A 17,357-nucleotide genomic window follows, 5' to 3' on the forward strand; every position below is an offset into this window, starting at 1 on the left:
AGACTGGGTTAGTGTAAGAAATTTTTAATCAGCATGCTAGGGAAAAAAAACCCCTATGTTTAACAGAACATTTTAATGCTGCATTTTTTTAGAAAGAGTTACAAAATTGGAATGAAAAGGTACTCCAAAATTGGCATATTCACACAAATTGTTGATATATAGACTGTAATGCAAGTTCCCATATTAAAACATGTTGAATACAACACAAGCACTATACTTGCAAAACACTTTTATTTCATATTGTACAGTTAAAACATACATTTTTTAAAGTTAACAGTACTGGAGGACATAACTACTGCAACTGAAGAGGTTAGCAGAGGATTTGATAACAATATTTTAGTTCACAAAGAGGTTTTGTTCAACACATTTGGTTTTCCATAGATTTAAGCCAACCTCTTCATAGGCTGAATGTGGCCTATTCAGAGAAAACAGCCAGCTGTAGAAAAGATAGAATGATTCGAACAAAACATGCCAGCGCTGCATCTGCAAGTCAAAGGCATATATATTAACTCTCCCCAAATCCATACCTGGGACTAACTCTCCCCCCGAGACAGGGACAGATTATGACATGCTGGGGCCCTAAACTATATCAAGTTTAAGAGGCACCATAGCATTACCAAATCCAGCACTTCCCCCGCCGCTTCGGGACTGGCCGCCGCTCCACCCCTGTGGGCCCGGAAGTTGCAAGGGAAGCTTGCACGTGGCTGCTGCCGCCTCCGTTAAGCACCCCGCGCCACTGCTCTGAGTGCGGCTGCTGCCCTGGGACCAGCCACTGCTACTCCACACCTCCCCAGCTCCATGACTGGCTGCAGTGCCGGTTTTAAAAAAACGGCATTTTCAAATTTCCAGCACGTACTCAGGACTGCTGGGTTTGTGAGGTTTTACTGTATTTTTTTTTTCATATTTAGAGGCTTCTCATAATGTGAGGCCCTAAGCTGTAGCTTGCTTAGCTTGTGCCTAAATCCAGCACTGCCCTGCGGGGCCTCGCAGCTGCTTGCAGTTACTCTCCAACTGCAGAGATGAGGAAGGAACAACTCCCAAGACCTCATCATCATAAGTTTCAATGTTTTACTAGACAAATCTTCTGGGGAGTGCTTCCTTACTGTCTGTTAATCAGTAGAGCCATGAAAAAGGTAAGATCTTGACTTGTCTTAGAGACAATATCTCCTTTTGTCCCCAAATTTTTCTAATTATCATTTTGCGCGAATGTCAAACTCTCCCTTCTGAGCTCCGTTTTTGGAAGCTGTAATTGAGAAGCACATAGCTTAGGTTGTACAACCTCTTTATAGTTTTAGCATGCTGATTTTACATTGTCCTGTGGAATATCCTTCCTTGTGGAGTAAGTCATCAGATGACATGGTGAGCATCATTTGTCAGATATATGCTTGTCCTAAGGAAGTTAAGTGTGGCCAGCCAGTAAGGCTTAGAAACTGCCAATACATAAAAGTTCCCAAGGAAGTAAAAGTACTCCCATAAAATTAAAATACAGTTCCTGCATGTACGGAAACGCCACAAAGCTAACCGGACCTGAATTTCCTTGTTCTTTATATCTGTATAGTGCGACAAACTATTTATCTACTTTAAGGTATGATCAGATTGTATAAAAGTGTTTCTAAGCTGCCACAGCCAATGTTTCCTCAGGCATGTACAACTTTGGTTTCGGTGGACCCTAGAACTGAATTTCACTTTAAGTACTTGAAGTAAGAAAATAGCAGGAACTCAATAAAGCTTCAGAAATGAGTACCTTGCAATAAAACAACTATTAGTCATACAGTAAATTTGGACAATCCAAGCATGGAAGGGTTTTAGGTTTGTTTGGAAGACTAAGAAATATTGAAAAGTCAACCTGGTCTTCCCTAGACTTGCTGGAGAACATCTGTACTGTGGCTCCGTACTTTAAATGAACGTAAATGGTGCAGAATCCATGGTGCTGAAACAATATCCATTTTTCCCCGAAGTGTTTGTCACTGAAAGTGTTATTTAAAAAAAATGCAACAGACAAAACCTGAACTCCCCACAACTATTACATTCTACATCCACCCTCAGCTTTCACCTTTGTAATATCTCATTTTGCTTGTTTTTCTGTCAACTAGAATCATCCTACATAGGGCCTCAATTTTAACAAAACAGATTCTACTGAAAAACAGCAAAACAAAAATGCATCCTTTCAAGCTCTCCTTAGATTTGTGAAGCATCATAAAAAAGGGATGTAAATCAGGTATTTTCTAAACCTTTTGCAGATCACATTTTAAAATAACTCTGAGAGAAGGCAACAAACATTAGTACAAACTAGTTTTCTTCATAATCCTCAAAAATTCCTGCTCGTTTACTTCTCCATCTCCATCTCTGTCAGCTTCTTCAATCATTTCCTGTAAAGAGGTGACAACCAGACTCAAAACAACATCTTTCACTTACTTTAAAACTTATGAAAAAACATTTGAAAAGTAAACAAGCTTTTGCTGAGATTTTTGGTAATGCATTTAATTCCAGAACTCTTACTAAATTTACTGAAACTATACTTGTAAAGGTATGAGGACAGACCCAAAGTTTGCTGGGAAAATATTGGTGAATTCCAAAATTTACCTGTAGCTCTTCATCTGTTAAATTCTCTCCCAGCTCCTTGGCAACTCTCTTTAGGTTTTTGAAAGAAATCTTTCCTGTCCCATCATCATCAAATAATCGGAAGGCTTTCAAGATTTCTTCTTTTGAGTCTTTCTCACTCTGAAATGAAAGTGAAAGGAAAAGAAAATCCTACTATCTAAACATCCTTTTTCAGCATTCCTTTATCACATTAGGTAGTCTGAAAAATCAAAATGATTCTTACCATTTTTTGGGTCATCATAGCCAAAAAGTCTTCAAAGTCAATGGTGCCACTTCCTTCTTTGTCAATATCTGCTATCATTTTTTTAATTTCTTCTTTCTTTGGTTCAAAGCCTAGAGCACGCATTGCAACCTGGTTGAAAGAGCAATTTCATTTATGTATAGAAGATACCAATAGAATTATAACAATACCATTTGCATTAAACTGCTTCATTTTTGTCTCTCCAAATTATAAACATAAAGCTTACAAAGCATAAAGAAAACCCTTATCGTTATTTTTCATTATGGTAGTTATTAATAGTAGTAGGGCTTAGTAATCTTAAAACTCAGCAGTATCTCTTCTGTACCTACTTCAAACAATCGATTTTCTCCTTTGGAGTTCAGAGCAGGGTTTGATGATTGTGTTTAGTACTGTAGTAAGCATTTTCAATCTATTTTAATGTACACAGTTATTTTCAAGATATTTCACAGAAAGACTGAATTATCAAACCAGAGACTTGACCCTACCCCCACTAGAGTCTATGGCAGAACTTCTACCACATATCAGTGGAACTAGAATCATGTAAGTATAATAGTTATCGGGTTTTATAACTCAGTTGTGTAAAAACAATTTAAAATAATCCCCAATACTAGCTCTAGACAGGAAAGGAAACAAAACTGGAGTCATGTAGGTATTCAGAATCCTTAAATCTGGTCAGTGTCCCAGACAAAAAAACCCAACAGAATCCCTGCCTTTGACTCTTACAAGGAGTGTCTACACATGCATTTACATCAGCTTAAATTTACTGTGCAGTAAGCTACTGCACAGTAAGTGGGAATAGGCCAGCATCTACATGTGCAGGCATTAAAGTGCATTAATGCTATGTGTGGACTGACTTGGGACTAAAGTTAGTCCCAAGTCAGTACACAACACACAGTGTTAGTGTGCAGGAAGGTGTCTACACTTGCGTTACTGCGCAGTAAGTAATCAGGTGTAAATTTGATACCTGCTGATGCGAGTATCAAATTTAAGCCCAAATCAGCATAAGTCACCATAGTTACTGTGCAATACAGGCATGCAAGTGTAGACACGTGCCCATACTGCACAGTAATTTTGGTTACTACGCAGTAAGTGCACAAGCGTAGATGCGCCCAGAAAGTACAAATTTTATGGCTGCCATAAAAAAGGCGGAGAAAAATCTGTTCTCCCTTGATTACAGATGTCAGGACTAGAGACAGTGGGTCTAAGTCTCAAGAAGAGTTCTTAATTGCAAGAGCAGTAGGGCAGTGGAAGTAGATGCTGAGTGAGGTTATTACATCTTTTTCCCTTAAGGCACAGATTGTCAACCGGGGGTATGCATACCCCGGGGGTACTTGGGAAGGCCCTAGAGGGTATGTGCAGGTAGGCGGGGGTGAAGAGCTGCCACCCACCATCCCATTCCATTGCCTCCCAGGACCAGGCTTAGGTGAGGGCAGCAGTGACCCTCTGTGCTGCCGCTGCCATCCACCACCCTGCGCCACCCCACTCCATGTTTGGCCACGCGCCACCCCGCTCCAGGTCCAGCCACGCACCCCCCATGTGCCACCCTGCCCTCCCACTTTGTGTCTGGCTGCCAGAGGTACACTACCTAAAAAAGGCTGAAAACCCCTGCCTTAAGGTTTTCAAAAGGAAGCTAAATGGGCATTCACCTATGGGATGGTTTAGAACAGCAAATACTGCATCTGAGCAGGGGGTTGGATTAGATGGGCAGGGCCAACTTGTGACATAAGTGCCACAAGTGGCACAGGCAGCCACTGTGTGCGGCACACAGCAGACTGGAAAGGAGAGAGGCAGCAGGATTTTTGTTGTTGTTATAGAACAGGAAAAAAAAATTAAAATCACTATAAATGCCTCCTCATTTCCCTTCTCTCCTTCCCCACTTCCAAGGAAAAACCCAGTCCCTGAACTGCTTTAGAAATAATCCGATCTACTACATGCATTCATGATGTTACAAAAGAAATATGTTGTGTTTTACTGTTAGCTTAGAAGCAGGTTAGTTTCTCCATTAGTTTTAATATTAATGCCATATACTCATTAGAATATTCAGGCCCTGCTACCCAAGGTAATTGGGCACTAGAAGTTTTTTACATTGGGTACTCAGAAATTCAGCTGTATTTGCAAAGTGTAGCCTTCATATACCAGGCCATTTCAGATCATATTTATGACTATAACATTTTAAAACTGAGTTCAGAGACCGAAGAGGAAAAGATGTCAAAAAGCACAATTTTGCCAATAAATGTAATGTAAAAGCACAGACCTTCAGTTCTTTTACATCAATGCTTCCAGATCCATCAGTATCAAATAAATCAAATGCTTCCCTGATCTCCTGCTTCTGCTCTTCTGTTAGTTCAGGTTTCAATCCACTTTTCTTCCGCTGGACTGCACCCAACCCAGGTTTCCTGTAATTGGAGGCCTATAAGACGTAGGTGAAAAACAAAACTTAAGTAAAAAACATGTTTTTTTGGAAAAACAAACCATAAAAGTACCTACAGTAGTGCAACTGTAGGGAGAGCTGGGTATCTGCCCTGGCACCAACTCAGAACAGGTGCCAGTATGGCCCCTTCCCTCCAGGAGTTTTTACTACTACATGTGTCACCAGGCCATAGGAGCCATAAAGGTGTAGCCCCATGCCCATTAGTAAATCAGAGAGGGGGTGGGGGTGCCAGGTAAGCTGAAGTTGTGTAGAGTGCATCTCCCCTGCACCCTTAGAGGTGCAGCCCTGCACCCAGAAGTGTATGGGGGGAGGGGGGAAGGAGTGAACAGGGCACCAGAAACAGCCCCTTGGGAACCTGTGCCTCTGCGCCAGAGCACAGGGAGCTTGTCCCTTTGCTACAGCAACTTAAGCCCATATTGCTACAGCAAGTGCTGTAGGTGTAGCAGCTGCTGCTGGAGTGCAGAGAGCAGGGGCAGTTAAGATCCCCCTCTCCCCCAGATCCCCACCCTGCTTTTCAGTGGTCAGCATAATCTCTCCCACAAACACCTCTGCCCCAGGCACTGAATGATCTCCCTGCATGTCTGAGTACCTAGCAGGGGCAGAATTGACAGAGGACTTTCTTTGCTGCAACTGCGGGATATTGGGTCTTTGGTGGCTCCTCCTCAAAAATCCCTTAGCTTAGACTACCCCAAGACAAACAGAGAAAGTGCTGGGCTTTATGCATCACAGCAAAAGCAAAGTAACTGGATGTTTGTACTAGAAGGGTTGGTAACTATACAGTGTCAACCCACAAGCAGTCATCTTTCAGTCTCAGTGTTAAGGTGCTACTGAGATGATCGAGCATGTTGTTCTCTCCTGGCTGTCATGTCAGACTAAGTGCAGATAACACAGCACTGATTTAGCCTTAAAATGAGAAGAACACAGAAGCTATGACTCTGAGCAAGACGTCTCCATTCCTGTTCTCTTTGCACAGAAATACAAGTCCAAAGAAGCAGCTGTCTACATTTTACAGCTTTGGCAGCTGAATGCCAGGTCTCTTGGCACCAGTGTGCACATGCAGATGCCCTGTGTTGGCAGAACCTTCCGCCCTGCTCCCAGTACCCTGCCCCTGCAAGGCTTCTGCTGCTGTCCAGTTGCCATAGACACACTCTTACACCTTCCGCCCACCTCTGCGGTCTACAGTAAGCTCCAATGCCTGAGACAGTGCAAACTTAGTGTAGACTTAGCCTCAGGGAGCAACTACATTGCAGCCAAAGTAATGACAGCAGAATAAATTACCTTAGGGTATGTATGCACTAAATCAGCTGCTGGGGTATAGGCAGCAGCACAGCCAAGGAAGCACAACACTTGTTGTGAAACCCATGCAGGAAGCACATGAGGTCTGTGCTCACCTCTCCATTGTGTCCATTTGGGAAGTACTTGGAGGCCTGCCCTTTCTCTCAGAGCAGCCCCAGAGTGTCTGCAATCTGTATGCTGCTTTCTGTGCTCCCTGTGGGGCTGCCGAAACCAGCAAATGGCCAGAGTCTGGTGTCTACCACCACGACCGGCTTAAGCCGTCATGTCAAGAGAGCCATACCCCTTTGTGATGTGCCTAGTGGATCAGGGGTTTGGGCCCATCTATCAGCCTCCCATAGCTGGGAAACAAGGTTCTTTGGGTAGATGTGATATCTTTTATTAGACCAACTAAGGAGTTGGAAAATGTGTTCTTTGCAAGCTTTTGGGTACAAACACCCTTCTTCAGGCACAGGGAGGGTCTGCTGGTGTGGAATAGAAGCTGCCACAAAACACCAGCAGACTCTCTCTCTGCCTGAAAAAGGATGTTTGTGCCCAAAGGTTTGCAAGGAAAACGTTTTTCCAACTACTTAATTGGTCTAATAAAAGATATTGTACCATTACATTTACCCAAAGAACCTTGTCGGCCTATGTCCTTAGACCAACACAGCTACAACCCACTCTCCCCATCGCAGGGAAATACAAAACTCTAAAACTCGGTTCAATGGCGACACCTTTTATTAGAACAGCTGAAAAATAGCAAAAAAACCCAAACAATAATAATAATAATTTTGTTTTTCTTTGCAAGCTTCCGAGCGCTCAGCTGAGTCCTGGGGACAAGTAAGATGAAAGCTGCGCCAGGAGTGAGGTACAGCAGGTGCTGGAGGTAGGGAGCCAGCCACTGCCCACGGGCCCCACCAGCGAGTCCCAGCAGCCAGCGGAGGTAAGAGCTACCCCCTCCGCTGCAATATTATATTACTGCAATATAAAATTGCAATACCCCCTCCCCAGTCTCCTGCACTCCGGGCCCGGAGCGCAGGAGCCCGGCAGCGCCCCCCGACTCACCATGTGCCCGGGCTGGGGGCGCAGGCGGCCTCTCTTCGCGTCAGCGTCTCCGGGCAGCGCAGCCCGGCCAATGGGCAAGGACAACGTTCCACAGGACCCTGCCCGTCTCTGTCCCCCGGGCCAATCAGGCGGCGCGGGCTCTTTGTGGCGTCACAGAGACCGCCCGCGGGGTCAGTCCGGGTCGATACACAACGCGCCCAGGCGTCCGTGTCCCGGCAACCGGGCCCGCTGCGGAGCGGCTGCGCAGACGCGGCGGGACTTCAGCGCGGTCAGTAGCGGGGCGGCGCGGCGGGCCCCTGGGTGCTCGTTCGCCGGGGCGCGGCCGGGCCCTGCCATCCCGCCCGGGGCCGGCCCGGCCTGGGCAGCGCGGCGCTCCGGAGCTGCTCCCTGGCCCTGCGCTGCTCCGTCCCGCTGGGAGACAGGCACTGGGGCAAGCTGCAGCCAAGGAAGGGGCACAGGACCGGGCTGTACCGTATGCACTAACCCGTGTATGCGTCCGTCCTCCTGAGCGAGCTTCAGCTCACGTGTTATATGTAAGTGTCTGTATCTGTGGGTATAAACGCACAGGCGCACACATGTATATGCACATAGAGCTGTGTGTTATATGCACACGCACAGAAATGCCAAACTCTAGAGCTCTTGGTTCAGAGATGATACCTTTTATTATACCACCTAATTTTTTTTGTGATTTTTTTAACGTTTTCGGCAAGCTTTCGGGCAAACGCACCCAGAGCCAACCCCAGAGAGGTGCAGAGCTCGAGGCAAATCAGCCTGTGTGGGGCCCCTTTAACACTGCACGGGGCTCTGGGACCCCGGTAAAGGCAGGGCACAGCAGTGCTGTAGCAATGAAATTTGGCGCTGCGCACCCTCCATAGACAAGCCGCTCAACAGCCCAGTGGAGGTGGGGGATGGCAAAGAGCTGGATGCTGCTTCCGCTGCATGGGGCTGAGCCGCCAGCTCCAGGCAGGCCCCACAGGAGGGGCTGTAGCCGCTTCGCCTGGCTCCACAGGGCCCCTAAAGTGTGGCGCCTGGGGTAGTTGCCTCAATTCGCCCTACCCAAGGGATGGCTCTGCATGCACCCTTTCTCAGGCTAAGGGAAAATTAAAGATGGTAAAAAGTCCCCGGAGGTAGAAAATAAACTTCATTTTTGCACAGAGATACACATACATGTGCATGCATGCACACACGCGTATACACGCATATGTATACGCACATATATACGTACTTATACATGCACGTATACACACTGCAATTGATTTAGGCCAGGATTTGTGGACTAGAAAGCCAAATTAAGGAGCTTCTTGTTTTTCCCCTACTAAAATGAATCAGCCTGAGAAATGCCACAGACTTCAATTTTAACTTGCAACTTGTTAACAGTTATAGAGACCTGCATAAAACTTGGGAACAGTAGTATGTTAGTATGTCAGTAAAACTAAATCCTGTAAGACACGCCATTAAATTAATCCTATTCCATGACCCAAACTTTCAGGGAAGTAACGTGTTTTACCATTGCATTGGATCATAATTTTGAAATAAAGAAGTAATAGTGACACTGGCAAATAAAATTGTTAAGGATTTCAGTAATGAAATAGGAGGGTTGTTTGTGGGAAACACTGATAGGGACACGTAGCTTGACAACCTTAGATTATTCCTGTGATAAAATGCCAAGACAAGTTGCCAGACACTTAGATCATTTTTTTTTAGTTGCACATTTGTTTTTCTCCCTCTCTCTCTCTTCCCCAGTTTCAGAAGTTGAAAATCTTACTTAAAAAACCACTAATTCCAGACAATGGTAGAATAAAATCATTTTTATCAAAGAATCAGTGATTCTTTTGGAACGTCAAGTCTAAGTAAATTAAAAGAAATTTCTGTTGTCAGTTGAAACTCGAATGGGTCCTTCTAGTTTTAGTTCTGAGGCCCTGTATTTTTGGCTTACCCTTGTGGCCTGAAAAGGTACTTTACAAATGAATCTGAAAAGACTCTTCATACTTGTAACGATAGGAGAACTGGCCACTGAGTAAGATGAATAGCTCCCTGGGAAATGTGGTGATTGTCTTTCTTAAAGCTCTGTTTACAGTCAGCAGCATCAATAAGGGTGATGGTACCTTACACGTGGATCTTGAAAAACTTTCTAGTTGGTGTTTGTGTGGAATAGAAAAGGAGTTGAAAAGAGGGCAGGGATGGAAAATTAGTAAAGATAAAATTTATCGGGAGAGGGGGCCCTGAAGACAAAAGCAAGGAGGAAAGGCCATTGGAGAGATGATGTGGTCCAACCAATAAACAACAAAGGAATAGCTATAATTATTGTAAATATTAATAGCTACAATTTATTGTCCAGAGGGAAAGTAGGTGGGAGTCAGAGGTAATAGATCTGGATAAGAGGGGCTTGACAAGAAGTTGGGGTTTATCTGTTTATGGAGTTATTTGGAAACAGCTTTTCATTTTATATTCTATGTTAATCTGAATAAACTGATCTTTGATCTTGGACTGCATCTATGTGGAGACTTCTCAGGAAAGTTACATTCACATTTTCAGTTAATTTAGTTTAAAGCAAATTAGTAAAAAAGTATAATCCTAGTATGGAGGATCATTCAAAAGAATATGGCCATATTTCACTGTACCTTAATTAATGTGGTAGGAAGTATCAATAAAGGCTGTGGAGAGCTCAGTGGAGAGGATTAATAAGGAAGGAAAGGTATTCACTTTTTTCATGTTAAAATTAAGTTGTTTTAAAAAAAAAAAAGTTCACTACTCTAAACAGTGTCTTTGTCCAAAGCTTAAAAGACTGTTTCTTCAGACTTGTAACAATAGGAGGACTGGCCACTGAGTGAGATGAATAGCTACCTGGGAAATGTGATTGTCTTAAACTCTGTTTACAGTCAGTGGCGTCACTCAGGGTGATAAGACATAAAGGGCATTTATACAGATAATTTTTTTTCCTGTGATGCACCGGAGAGCTGCACGCGAGCTAAGGTGAGCTGCGCTGTGCCGCGTACAGTTGCGTAAGCAGTGAAATATGCATCAGCATGCAGAAAATGCAGAAAATGGTGGTGGGCGGCGCGCTTTTGAACTAAAGCACCTCCGAGGTGTGTTAGTTCAAAAAGCACACCGCTGCCATTTTCTCAGCGCTCGCTGATGTACATTTCACCATTTACACAACTGTGACGCTTGCATGTGTAAAAATGCCCCAAAATAATAGCAGTTGCACATGAGTTACATTTCCTGCCCAAAGGACTTTGTGTTCTAAATAAAACAGACACATGCATGGGATTAGATGGCACTGACTAGAAAATGTGGGGATAGGAATGATGTGGGAATAAGAGGAAAGGATAATTTATGTTTATTTTTGTAAAATTTGATCTGCTGTAAAATATTTGATAGCACAAGATAAAAGGCCTTTAATTTGGTGGAGGAGAGGAGTATTCTTTGGTAATCTTTGAATAACGCAATATTTCATGCTTTGAACATGAATAAGGCAAATATGCACAAAAAGTATCATAAAATATCTGCTTACAGCGTTATACCATTAACATTTTGGGAAGTATGGAGTTCTGGAAAAAAAGGAGCAACAACCCTCTGTTTTATTCACAGATGTTGACTGGTGGTCATGGCTTTCAGAAACGTGAACCGAAGACGACATGTTGGACTTCAGCAGCTTTCATCTTTAGCATCTATAGGAAGAACGCTTTTAGGGCCACTAAAATCCTATAAATTTATTGTAAATGAAAGCACTAATGAGAGTGTTTTGGCTTGCTCTGTAGTTAGACTTCTTGAAAGTTTGGATTTAACTAGTGCAGTGGGACAGCTTCTTAATGAAACAATTCAGGCACAAAGCAAAGAATATAAAACTGGGACAACTACTCTGTTGTTTCTTGCTGGTGCCTGGAGCAGTGCTGTACTTGAATGTCTTCAGCAGAATGTTCCTGTTCCAGTAATAGTATCTGTGATGTCTGAAGGATTAAATTCTTGCAGTGAAAGAGTCAAGTGTCTTCCGGTCTCGGTACATGATTTATATGAAGGGCTAGATTCTGTTCCCATTCAGTCAAATTTTAGCAGTGCTAGACCCCAGATTTTTGAAAATAAAACTCCCAGTGCTGGGTCTAACAGCTTTCTGAATCCTTTTATGCATTTTCATAAAGATGTTCCTGTAACAGAAGAAGAATGTGTTCCAGAAGGTCCTTGTTCCCATCAAGCAAACACTTGTGATCTTCATAACAGATGTTTGAGTTCACCTACATACGCTACAGGCCATCAAATGCACTCAGCAGTTGGACCTGTGGGTGATAAAACTATGCTTTCAATTCCTGGAAGCAGTTCGATTACATCCAGCTGCAACAAAAAAAGGTTAACTCACAGTAGACACTTTAATGCTGTAGGAAAAAAAGGCTCTCTGCTCCATGTAGGCAGTTTTCAAGGGAATCCCATCGGACCTTCAACACATCACTATGAATGTAAAGATTTTGGACAATTAGCAATGGCTCTGAGCCATGGAAATCAGGCTAGCATGAAATTGGTACAGGATATTGTTAGATGTCAGCAATGGAAAACTAATCCCACAGGTTTGTCCCAATTTAATATTGAAGAAATTGTGACATGCTGCTTACCAGGGGTGCCTGAAAGTTATTCTTGTATCTGTCCAGGGTATGTCACATCAGTATCTCCAGAGAAAGCCGCTGTTACCAAGCAGCTTCAGGGCCGACTGCTTCAGATGCTCCTCATAGACGGTGACCTAACTGAAAAGTATCGTCATTTGGGATTTAATAGACCAACTAATGTAAAGACAGTATCAGAAAGCTTGGGTGTACAAGAAAGCAGCTCAGGATGTTCATGGACAAGTCGTATGTTAGATATTTTAATGCAGTCAGAAGTAAATTTAATTTTGGTAAAAGGAAATGTGTGTGAACATCTAATGGAAAGATGTATCCTAAATAACATTCTTATAATCAACCCAGTGACTCAAAATGTGTTATATGCTTTTGCTCGGGTCACAGGAGCAAAACCTGTGACGTACCTCACCCAAGTGAACAGTCAGTGTGTGGGAGGTGGTGTTGGGGTGGATTTCTGGAGAACTGGTGAATTGAGTACAGAGGAATTGGAGAGCAGGATGCTTATCAGTATAAAGGCTGAAGGAAGTACCCTGGTAACAGCTGTGCTTAGTAGTACAGTGATTTCAAAGATGCAAGTCATTGATGATCAGTTCTGGACTTGTGCTTATCGACTGCAGCATGCTTTAACTGATGGGAAAGTTTTTCCTGGAGGTGGTGCAGTTGAACTCTTCTGCCTCAGTCATGTTCAGAAGCTTGTAGACCAGGCTTTAAATCAAGGAAATAAAAACTCTGCAGGAGAGTTTCACAGTGCTCCTTGCTGGATGGCAGAATCTTTGGCAGAATTTAAACCCCTTGTCCTTAAAGCTCTAGCAAGTGGTTGGCATAAGTACCTTTCAACGGTCATGTGCAACTCTGCTAATTACACATCAGAATTTGAAGCAAGTATCTCTATAAAGCAGCATCTCAAAAAAATGACAGGCTGTGGCTCTCCTTCAGCATATATACTGCAGGAGTTTAATCTGAGAGAGGTGGTGGGCAAAGTAGGTCCTGATCCATTAACTAAATGCATGGAGTTTGTACAGGTTTATGACAATGTGACAGCCAAGTTGGAAGCGTGGCGGAGGGCTCTAGACTTGGTGCTACTGGTGCTTCAGACAGACTCTGAAATTATCACTGGTCCAAAGAGAAATGAGTTATTAAGTTCACCTGTGTCAAGTGAATTCATATTTATATAGGATTGCAGGCTCTCTTTATGGGTCTGACTACTCAAACTGGTTATATCAAAGGAAGCGAGGCTGTATGCTTACAGCATATTAGCTACCCTGTGGAAATAGCTAGTAATGCTGTCCTGGCATTTTTTGGACTTCATGAAGACCTCCATCAAAAGCAGGGAGGATAAGTACATTGAGGGAAGCTCTGCTTTGTGTCCTTTGTGTATATTAGAGAAAGGGGCCCTGTTGGTGCAGGTCTGCCAGGGACTAATTGGTGACAGCTGAGAGAGAACTGCTCTTTAGATATCTGGATAGGTGCCAAGTATGCTTGATCCTTCTCTTAATATTATTTCTAGATGAAAAGATTTAGCACCTGAATCTCGTCTTTCCTGAATCTGGCAGAATAGGTCTGTAAGAAGTGGCATAAGGGTGAAAACAGACATTACCAACAAAGCTGCTTGGCTTTGGCAGGATGTGTCCCACCACAGCTGATCTGCTTATTGGATGAAACACATGTTGCTTGTCCTACATCAGACCCAGTGCTGGACACCAGAAAATGCATTCCCTTTGCCCTGGCATTCCCAGCGTCCCATGCTGCTTTGTGCGTCCTTGCTGGGACCTGTGCCGACCCATGCCTCACACAGAGGGATGGGTTGACATGGATCTCACTGCAGGGCAGCACAGAAGTGTGGGGCAGCACAGGATCTGGGCAATCCTCTGTACCCTGTGCCTCTATGCCAGAACCCACATCTCCATGTGAAGCACAGGTTGGCATGGTTCCTGGCAAGGAGGTGCAGGGAGGTACAGACCCCAGAGAACTTCTGGTGCTCCATGCCTCCACGCTGGTACCCAGGCTGGGTCCTGCACAAACCTGTGCTTCATGCAGAGGACCGGGTCATCATGGAGTGGGTCCTGGAGTGGAAGCACGAGGCACCAGGAATTCTCCGGGTCCCATGCCTGCACACAAGGACCTACGTGGACTTTTCCTGCTTACAGAGATGTGCCCCTGAAGATCCCAGGGCAGGTCTCTGTAAGTGGAAAACCCTGATTTTCCCCACTTTCAGAGAGACACCCTGAAATTCCTCAGGCTGCTTTTCTGCGAATAGGGAAAGCCAGACTGGTATATCTTGGGCTTGGCGGGCTCGATCCTACATGGGAATTCCCAGGGTGCAAAGGATTGGGCCCCTCAAGGAGCATCTGGCCAGGGTGGCTAGAGAGAGTGTGGGTAGCTCTAGGCTGCCTGCACTCCTCAGCCACAGAGCAAATAGATATCCCATGCAATAAAGTGGCAGTATTTTACACAACCTTTTATCGCAGCCATGAGTATAGTACAACAAAGGGTAGGGATATCTATTTGCTTTCCATTTGTACTGCTGTAAATATTTTGATGGCAGCACAAATGCAATATCTTTTCATCCTAAGACACTCATGTATTGACTTGCATTTGGAAGAGCTGTGAGAGAAAACTTGAGTATCTGTTCCCATCCTGCTCCTAAGTGTCAAAATTAAAAAAATATTTGTGGAAGGTTGCAGAGGACAATACATTTCCCTAAACACACAGGAAGCCATTTTGTAATGTTCCAAGAACAGCACAAAGAGCAAGGTTGATATTTCTATCCTCTCCCAAACATAGTCTTGCTTAGAGGACTGTGCATATCCCTAGGTATGTCCTTTCATTTTTGTGTTCTTGCATTCTCCAGCTCCTTTGTAAAATGCTCTGAAATATGCTACATAAGACCTGTGTAGTGATTCAAAAGTTAATGTAGTGTGGCAAAAGAGTGTCTCAGGAAGATAATTTTTTTAGATTTATTTAAAAAATGGTCATAAAGGGTATCTGCGTTATTTTGTGAGTCCACATTATTATCAATAATTCACAATCTCTGTGACTGGAAGTTGTTTGAAAGAATCATATGGTGCATATTTATCACAGTATTGTAAAGAATTCTGTAATGCCTCCAATTCTAAAGGATGACTGAAAAATATTGCATAGCCATTTGTATGCTCAAAATGTATGTAAAATTAGAATGTGTGCGCACAGATACGTAGCTTACTTTGTACTGTTTATAAATAGATTTCAAACCCATACATGTACCTACTGCAAATACAAAGTTTAGAATCCGGTCCTGCAGTAGGTTATACCTGGGAGTGCTCTACCTCATGGTAGGGATTCATATGAAGAATCAATAATTTTTTATTATGAGAATATCATTATAGAGGCTGTCAAAGCTTGGTATAAATTTACTTTTAGTTTGAAGAGGAAAAGTGTATCCACATTAAAGTATTACCTGTTTGGTAGTTTTTTCTTGGTTCTTTCTGATTACCCCATTTAAAATTAAAGGCAGCTTTACAGCCTGAGCTCTGCAATGCTTTTAATATGGCTGAAGACTGAATTTGAGGCTGGCTAATTTAGGCAAGAACGGTTTTACCATGCAGTAACACATTGCAATCAGAGCCAGAAGGCAACTGGAATTAAGTTGCAGCAAAAAAGTATAAAACTATGGAAAACTGTTTCTGAAACTAATACTTTTGAGTCACCCGTAATAGTAAGTGCCTTCCATTCTGAGTGAGAATAGAATGGAAAAATAATGTAAATGGTAGCGTTCCAGCCGGTCCCTGCTTTCAGGAGTTTATCCATCGTAATACAAATGGCTGACAATCTTTGGATTAAATCGGATTACTTATTCACTACAATTGCTGGTGCAGTTTATAGTCTGATCCTATACTTTCTTGCGTGACAGTGGAGGTTAAGAGTTTTCACAGGGCTGGGAGGAACTGCTTTAATGCAAGTCCTAGCAGTCAGAAAATAAGAGCAATTGCTTACAAGACAAGTATAAACCTTATGGGCTTTGCCACTGCACACTTACTGTTTTCAGTAGTTTTGCCCCTCTGTTTCCATAGACTTGTTTCCTGCAGACTGCCCCTTTAGTTTACTGTCATTGCTACTTGATCCCCTTCAGTGTGTACGCTCTCTCTCTCTCTATTAGCAGCATCCAGCTAGCTTGCTGCCTTCAGAGACTCCTCTGAAGACCTGTCTCCTTCACCAACTTAATTAGTTTTATCAGCTCCTGCTGACTACTGATAGCTGAAGCTCATAAAAGAGGAGGAGACTGGTCCCTAAGAAGCCTCTGTTGGGCTCTGTCTTTGTCACTAACTCCAATCTAAAACCATGGACATGTATAATATCTCATCTTTGTATTCTCCTTGTTCTCCCCCAACACTCCCGTTTTTCCCCACCTGTTTTGCAATTTGAAACACTTACCTTGACAAAGCCCCTGACTCAAAATTTATCCTGCATATTCCTGAAGCAAACCTTTTTTATTACTCTGACACAGGGTCCTTCCCTAAAGCATCTGATGGTATTGTGTATAGGTGATTTGAGGATACTCCTGGCAAACCAGACAGATTGTATAGACCCTAAAATAATCCTTAGATAGGATGAAGGGGAGGGGGATCCAGGAGGAGTCTTTATTGATTTTTTTCCCCAGGTATTCAAAGGGCTAGTCACATAACATGGACCTATCAAAATGCCTTGTCTCCTATAGGTTCCTTATGTCCCACTAGATCATGTGGAAAATTGCATCATAGGACACATCTTCATTTTGTGTATATCGGTGTAGCTCCATTGACCTCAGTGCAGCCACACTCATTTGCATCAGCTGTCTTTATGGTTGAATATGAAAATAAAGAAGAACTAGGATTTTTAACGTGTCATGTAAATATCTTTCTCATATGTTCAGCCTTCCTTTTTGGGGCGATATATACCTCCCCAAAAAGGAAGGCTGAACATCTCTTTAAGGTTGCTTTGTGAGTTCAGTAACTATGAACTGTAATCCATATTTTGATACAGGCATTTTACTAATGTCATGATATATATATATATATGTGTGTGTGTGTGTGTATATATATATATGTATATCCCCAAAAAGGAAGGCTGAACATCTCTTTAAGGTTGCTTTGTGAGTTCAGTAACTATGAACTGTAATCCATAT

The 17,357-nt window shown here is 43.2% G+C and overlaps 2 protein-coding genes across 2 annotated transcripts; one reads left to right on the forward strand and one right to left on the reverse strand.

Annotated features, from left to right (window-relative positions):
- Positions 1-212: 212 nt before the first annotated feature.
- LOC102568761 (uncharacterized) lies at positions 213-8,019 on the reverse strand. Its single transcript, XM_014596230.3, has 5 exons — positions 7,611-8,019; positions 5,097-5,252; positions 2,825-2,953; positions 2,584-2,721; positions 213-2,369 (listed from the first exon to the last, which is right to left on the reverse strand). Exons 1-5 carry the CDS (start codon positions 7,611-7,613, stop codon positions 2,280-2,282), a joined length of 516 nt encoding a protein of 171 aa, XP_014451716.1. The 5' UTR covers positions 7,614-8,019; the 3' UTR covers positions 213-2,279.
- Positions 8,020-11,208: 3,189 nt separating this feature from the next.
- Positions 11,209-15,663, forward strand: BBS12 (Bardet-Biedl syndrome 12; the record flags this gene model as incomplete). Its single annotated transcript, XM_019494232.2, has 1 exon — positions 11,209-15,663. A coding segment is annotated over one exon (2,184 nt), but the record flags the coding sequence as incomplete, so codon positions are not given.
- Between the last annotated feature and the right edge of the window lie 1,694 nt (positions 15,664-17,357).

Source organism: Alligator mississippiensis, chromosome 2 (assembly GCF_030867095.1).
Source record: "Alligator mississippiensis isolate rAllMis1 chromosome 2, rAllMis1, whole genome shotgun sequence".
NCBI classification, from domain to species: domain Eukaryota; kingdom Metazoa; phylum Chordata; order Crocodylia; family Alligatoridae; genus Alligator; species Alligator mississippiensis.

Excerpts from the sequence above, each read along its gene's own strand:
- LOC102568761 (XM_014596230.3), bottom strand. Across the intron at positions 2,954-5,096 it reads TTGATGTAAAAGAACTGAAG|GTTGCAATGCGTGCTCTAGG; the intron begins GTCTGTGCTTTT and ends TCTTTCAACCAG. Across the intron at positions 2,722-2,824 it reads CTATGATGACCCAAAAAATG|AGTGAGAAAGACTCAAAAGA; the intron begins GTAAGAATCATT and ends CTTTCATTTCAG.